Source organism: Argentina anserina, chromosome 5 (genome assembly GCF_933775445.1).
Source record: "Argentina anserina chromosome 5, drPotAnse1.1, whole genome shotgun sequence".
Classification (NCBI taxonomy): Eukaryota; Viridiplantae; Streptophyta; class Magnoliopsida; order Rosales; family Rosaceae; genus Argentina; species Argentina anserina.
In genome coordinates, this window is record NC_065876.1 from 21,321,684 (window position 1) to 21,329,110 (window position 7,427).

The following is a 7,427-nucleotide window of genomic DNA, read 5'->3' on the forward strand; positions in this document are numbered from 1 at the left end:
ATTGTTGAAATATGTGAGACATGTTCTTGGTCTACGTCTCAATCTTATGTCAACTGGTGTACTTGATTGACAAGGCTTTCATCATCATGGTGGTGATGGAAAGTGGAAGTTTACCAAGGGATCTCTTGTAGTTGCTAGAGGAAAAATGTGTTGCACTCTCTACAAGACCTATGGAAAGATATGCAAGAGTGAGTTGAATGTAGTCGATGAATCTTCTTCAAGTTTGTGGCATAGACGTCTTGGCTACATAAGTGAGAAAGAACTGCAGTTGTTGGCAAAGAAGTCGCTAATTCCTGTTGCCAAAGGTAACTCACTAGACTGTTGTGATTATTGTTTATTTGGTAAGCATAAGAAAATTAGTTTTTCAAAGACTTTCACTAGGAAAGAAAATATTCTAGATCTTGTATATTCATATGTGTGTGGCCCGATGGAAGAAGAATCATTAGGTATGCATAAGTACTTTGTTACTTATATTGATGATGCTTCACGAAAGGTTTGGGTTTATTTGTTGAAATCTAAAGACCATGTGTTCCAGATGTTTACAATTTTCCACGCAATGATAGAAAGGGAGACTGGAAGAAAATTGAAATGCCTTCATAGTGATAATGGTGGAGAATACATAGCGCACGAATTTAGAGATTATTGTGCAAAGCATGGCATCAGACATGAGAAGACATTTCCTGGCACCCCTCAACATAATGGCGTAGCAGAGCGGATGAACCGTACCATTATGGAGAAAGTCAGATGCATGTTGAAGATGGCAAAATTATCAAAAGAATTTTGGGGAGAAGCTGTGAAGACTGCGTGCTACCTAATCAACAGGGCACCATATGTACCTTTGGAATTTAAGACTCCAAATGAAGTCTGTACCGGGAAAGATGCATCATACTCACATTTGAGAATATTTGGATGTAAAGCATTCGCACTTATATCCAAGGAGCAGAGGAAAAAGGTAGATGACAAGGCAACACCATGCATATTTGTCGGTTATGGTGAAGAAATGTTTGGCTATCGGTTGTGGAATCCAAAAACTAAGAAATTCATAAGAAGCAGAGATGTGGTGTTCCATGAAGACCAATCTATTGCAGATTTCGACAAAGAGGTACTACCAAATGCAACAAGTGATAGTCGCATTTATGATTCACCGTTGCAGCAGGAATCCAATGTTGGGCTGCAAGGTGATAGAGTTGAAAATGTACCTGACATGGGAGATGTTGAAGTTGAAGATGAAGGGGAGCTTGATCAGGGGGAGCAGCATGTGAATAATCAAGTATATGTTCGTAGAAGCACCAGGAGGCAGATTCCATCCACCAAGTATCCATCATCTCAATATATTTTGGTGACTAATGATGGAGATGATCCTTATGCAAATTACATCATTTTGGCCAGTGACGGAGAGCCTGAAAGTTACAGGGAAGCAAAGATTCATCAAGACCACGACAAATGGAGACTAGCCATGGAGTCTGAGATGGAATCTTTACTAAAGAGCGGCACCTATGAGTTGGTGAAGCTTCCTAAAGGCCGAAAAGCACTCAAGAACAAGTGGGTGTTCAAGCTAAAGCGAGATGAGAATGAGAAACAAGTGATAGTCGCATTTATGATTCACCGTTGCAGTAGGAATCCAATGTTGGGCTGCAAGGTGATAGAGTTGAAAATGTACTTGACACGGGAGATGTTAAAGTCGAAGATGAAGGGGAGCTTGATCAGGGGGAGCAGCATGTGAATAATCAAGTAGATATTCGTAGAAGCACCAGGAGGCAGATTCCATCCACTAAGTATCCATCATCTCAATATATTTTGGTGACTAATGATGAAGATGATCCTTATGCAAATTACATCTTTTTGACCAGTGACAGAGAGCCTGAAAGTTATTTATATTTCCATTCTGGATTAGTGTTCACTCGAATTATTTCTATTTAAATCCCGGTGTTCTCTATTATTTTTATTTTCCGCATGAGGTAGTGTTGTGTTATATTGTCAGTACCAGTTCTGGATTGGTTTGTCTTAATTTAACAATGTCACTCTTGAGTCTTGAATTATTTAAAATTTGGAGTTGAACTTTCTATTACAACGATGCTTGAAATTATGGTCCAATGTGACGACTCACAGCACAGTCTTTTGGTTGTTATACAATCAATATATGGGACATGGAGGGTCAAAAAACAATTCGATCTTATTGCAGAAGCTATTTTGAACAAACTGATGGTCTTGTATCAGTGGTTGATACTTGATAGTTCAGATCTTATAAGATAGTCGACTGCCATATGGAGCTCCATAATCTTCTCAAGGAAGAGTTAACTACAACCTGGATTAGTGTTCAATGTGACTAATTGATGTGCAGTTTTTCATATTCTTATGCTTGTTCTAGATTTTTTTATGGGTTTTTCTATGTTTCATATTTGTGTTATTGAGGAGCTTTATCAAAGTGTTTATTTGTCGAGGAAAAAAGTTCTTTCATACCTTTCCACTCCTGAAATCATGTTGGATTGATGTAGCAGAATTAATCCGCTGGAATCCCTCAACAACAGCCTTGAATCCATAAGACTAGGGTTTTTTAAATCTACGAGAAATTCTAGAATCCACGTGGATAATTGAGAAAACTCAGGTTTATTGATCTAAAAGTTGTCCAAATACAAAGAAAGATAATGCTTATATATGCATCAATAACCTAACAAAATCAAAGTTATAATCTAACATTGAAACCTAAAGTATTCAAATTAAAAAAGAAACAAAGAAACCTAAATAATATAGTTCTAAAAGGAAAATAAAACTAGCCTAAAATACTAAATACCGAATCGGAATAGTGAAACGTCATTATTTGGCTTAAATATGACAGGATTCACTATAGTGAGTCTTGTAAATCTCGTCGTTCTCATTCCAGAAAGGTATTATGCGTCTCAAACGGATGTTCTGGCTAAAATCTGCTTAAATCTGATTCACAAATTAAAATCTGCAATTTTATACGACCAACCCGAAAAATCCAAAATATCATCTTCTTAAATATTTCAGCAGCTAGTTTCCTTAGAACGCGCGAATTACTTATCTTCAAATCATTATTCTTAATCGTTTCCTACTTCTTTGCCTTTAAAATATTTTAATTCTGATTTAATTTGCCCTTCCTGTCGAGTATCATGGATATCCTGAAACCTCAGTTTATCTTGACTCTTGAGTATACATATCAGTTTGTTTTGCTGTAAACTGATTACTTATATTCAGATGCATCATTGAAAACATTTGGATCTCCTTGCCACTTTTAATTCATAATGTTGCTCGTCTAAGTTCTGGTATTAGTGTAGTGTCTTCCTTCTGTTTGTGAATTAGGCTTTGGAATCCCTGTTGCAGTGTAGGGTTCTACGACACAGATCTGAATTTTTCTTGGAAAATTTACTCGTGGTTGTGACTTTGTTTGATTGTAAGAAGTTGGGTTGGCTTGCGTCTACCACCCTTCCTCAAAGTACAGTGTGTTCGTGTTAGAATTCCCAGCAAGTACTATTAGCATGTATCACTCCAATATTAGGTTGTAGCAGCACATTCAGAATCAGATTCAGGTTGCTGAATCAGAAAGTTGGGGGTCCTCAAAGCATCACCAAGATAAGTCTGTTGCTGGTGGAGGTGTCATTATTGGTGGACTTGTCACTGCCATTTTCGCTGCTGCGTTTTGCGAAGGTTACTGAACTGTCATCCTTTCAATCATTGACATCTTGAATGACCAGCGGGCAATCCCCATCATAACTGATAGGAGCAAGCTGAACTTGCACAGCCAATGCACAAGCCACACTAGTCTTTAGCATCAGTTTCGAGTTTTCGACTAAGCACCAACACCAAGGGATGCTTCCACATCAGTACATTTCGCTACAGTACCTCATTTCAATGACTTCTCAGACACAAGATTGAAATCAAAACTATCAGAAGAGAGGATGCACCTTTTAAATTTATAATTTCTTTCACTATATGATGGACTGTATACAATTACACCAGATTAGTTATTATACAGCTATTCTAAGAATACAAACAACAGAGTCAAATACTTGCAGCTATGTATCTAAACCTATGTAAATATCTTGGATATACTATTCTGCACTACTTTTGGGTACGTCTTCTTGTTGGCTTTCATTAGTTGCATTATCAAGCTTATGTTCTTCCTTGAATCCAGAACTTGAAGGAAGTGCTTCCTTGCTTCCAGAACTTGAAGGAAGCGTCTCAGTCATCTGGTTTCTTTTCCTGAAAAAGTTTGCAAACAATTATCGCAACTTTTCCATGAAACCTAAGTAGAACATATCTATAACAACTAAATGTGCATATACCTCACAGAAGAGCAGAACTTTTCAACGGCTTCTTTCTGTTCTGCTCCATACAGGAACCAATTTCCATCAGAAGATATAAATGGATCCGAAGTTCCCACATCTGCACCATATAAAACTTTTAGTATCCATGCTCACAAGACTAAAACTCAACATTACAAGCATCATATTAAGGTCAAAACTCAAAACAAACATTGAAGCAGCAGAGCATTTCCATCGTCACAGCCTTTCAATTTCCAGAAGACATGACCATCTGCATCAAACAGATAAGGCTCCGTTCGTACAGAATCATGTTGTATCACTGTAAAGAAGAATTAGCAGAGTGACAATCAAACATTCATCATTAAGAAACCAGAAACACATTTCAGTATTCTTAACAAAAGTACGAGCTGAAGATGCTAGAAAGGGTGCATACAATTTGATTGCAAGGCTTTGGCTTCAAGAAACTCTTCATGAGCTTGAGCTACTTCACTCTTTAGTCGCGAAACTGTAGTTCCGAGATCTGAAGTTGAAGCAGCATTGTCTTCTGCAGCAATGGCCTTGTCCTTAGCCACCTCAGTTTTCAACTCCTCCTTGAGACTTATCTCCTGTGTCCAATAATGAGTTAAAATCAGAAACTACACATACACTGAGAAAGAATTTTTTTTTGTTAATCAATTAAATTCATGTTACCTTAGCCTTTGCAGCAGAAACTTTTTGTTTTGCTTTACTCTTTCTTTGAGTGAGTATTTCTCCTTTCCTTTTAATGAAATTGCTCAGATCACTGGAGGAGAGACATTGCAATTTTATCAGCACTTGCTAAACAGGAAATATATAGAGTTATGACTGATATGCTTATCCTACTTACTTAGTGTCAAGAGCCTCATCACAAAGGAAATTTAGGACTCTCAGCTTCTGGGAGAAGTCCAAAGAGTTGTACCCCTCAACTCCTTTACTAAATAAATCTGAGGGCAGTTCCTTCAGAAGGAGTTGAGACTCAGAGAAGTAGCAGCTCAGATACTCGAACCAGGAGCTTTCGTTCAAATGGTTCAAAGGCCTGCGTCTGTAAACATCTTATGTAAATAAGTCTGACGATAATGAAGCTGCTAAGACATGATTGAGTATACTAACTGATTTAAACATTCAATGAGTTTTGTCTAGAATTTAGTTACTAGATAGAAGTCTTACTCGGGTTGGATTTCCACCTCCTGTACAGATAAGAGTGTGGCCTGGAATTGGAATACAGAGGAGTATTTTTGAAGCATTAGATCTCTGAGAAGAGATTCTGCTTGTGCTTTGTTGACTCCAAAAACCTAAAGTAAACCACAAAATATGAAACACGTAAAGTTAGATAAACTAGCACAACAAGTGGAATATATGCAACATTCAACACATAAGAGAAATAGAAAATTATCACCTCTTCAAAGGCCACACAGAACTCTATGAACTGTAGGGCATATCCTACATCCTGAGGATGTAGTTCAATGCCTGCAACAGTTGTTAAAGGAACCCCTAAAGGCAGAGGAAATTCAGGGTCAACTACTTCCCCCTTTGCCTTCACTGTGCGGGGTTCCCTGGGAGCCTTGGCCTTCCGCTTTCCCTTTGCGGCCACATCTTTCTCTGCCTTTGGCTCAGACCTTTCCGCAGGCTTCTATGTCACAATTCACAGTTAGCATGTACACAAAAAATTTAAAATGAGGTGCATAATAACAATATGCTGCAACTCCAAGTTCAACATAAGTATTGCCAAACCTCCTCTGAAGGCTTTGCTAAGTTAGGCAGAATTCGACCAAGAGGTTCTAAACCCATTTGCTTCCTGTGGAATTAACATATCTGTCTAATCAGCAAATCGAAAAATCGGCATAACCAGAATGATTACATGTATAGCAGACTGTACAACTCAATTACACATTTAAGTCATACCTGCATTGGCTGCAGTTGCAGTTCCCTGAGCATTTTGGACACTTCCAATCATCTGAAGCAGCCGCCTCTTCCGTCACACCCCCAAGCTCAGGCTTTGCATATCTATTATCAGCATGAAATATCAATGACACCATATCTATACAAATTTTATCATTAATTTTGATAAATTGAGAAAATGAGTCTCTAAAATTCTGACCTCTTGAGGCAACGGTCACAAACCTTGACTTGGCATTCTCGTCCCCTCATGACGTTGCGGCACAAGAACACACGTCTTGTGGTCTTTTGGCGGCACTGAAAAAAATTCAACCCAATTAATAAGTCAGTCGAAAAATCAATCAAACAACCATAATACAAACAAGAAATTCTCTACACTTGAACCCTTCGAACACATGCATGCATGCAGCTTCTTCCATATATCACATAAAGAAACAGGGCGGGAGTGATGAGAATTCTGGAAATATCACCTGGTGACAGAACACTCCTTCTCCGGCCATTTTTCCACAGAAAAACAAAATATAGATTGCAAAATCACTAAAGAACTCTAAACTCCCTCTCACTCTCTGGTTCAGAGACTTCTCCTCCTCTCAGATTCAGAGTCCAACAAAGAAACAGTAGAACTCTCACTCTCAAGTCTGACACAAACAGAAAAGTACACTGAAAACGAGATTGCTGACCTGATGCACTGTGGTGCGGTTTCAGAGCCGTTTTATAAGGAATGTTTGGATCCTTCCTAAGCCCCCTTTCACTCTCAGACTTGACGAATGGCCTCCATGCGTCGCACCTTTCTGACAAGTCTGGAATGTTCCTACCTAAGTCGTCCCTGATTGGCCAAACTTTGAAGGCTGTGGTGGAGATGAAATTCGTGAGTTGTTTCATTTCAACTTTCTGACTCTTGTTTCAGTTACACTTACACGTACACAGAAACAGAGAGAACACGAGGTTGGTCACTGCGCGCTCCTAGTTTCAGTTACGTAAATTTCACAGAGAGAGACTGACGCCATGGATATAACTCTTATACCATAACTGGTATTATACGGATAGACTCTTTTGGGATACGTAAAATACGTTGCATGTAGGTAGTTTTTTCTGGAAATGTTCGACATGAATCAGTTTTTTAGATGAAGTCTGTTTTCCATAAATATATATTCAAATAATCTGGAATTGACATGACGTTCTATTGAGAATTAGCTCTAGATCGATGAAGGAATAACTTATTTTCAAAGT

At 38.4% G+C, this 7,427-nt stretch overlaps 1 protein-coding gene across 1 annotated transcript; it reads right to left on the reverse strand.

Moving 5' to 3' along the window:
* Positions 1–4,070: 4,070 nt before the first annotated feature.
* LOC126795722 (uncharacterized) lies at positions 4,071–7,079 on the reverse strand. The gene is made up of 12 exons (XM_050522496.1): positions 6,878–7,079; positions 6,423–6,494; positions 6,204–6,339; positions 6,033–6,096; positions 5,698–5,931; positions 5,469–5,593; positions 5,149–5,343; positions 4,974–5,064; positions 4,717–4,888; positions 4,495–4,602; positions 4,305–4,404; positions 4,071–4,221 (listed from the first exon to the last, which is right to left on the reverse strand). Exons 1-12 carry the CDS (start codon positions 7,077–7,079, stop codon positions 4,071–4,073), a joined length of 1,650 nt encoding a protein of 549 aa, XP_050378453.1.
* Between the last annotated feature and the right edge of the window lie 348 nt (positions 7,080–7,427).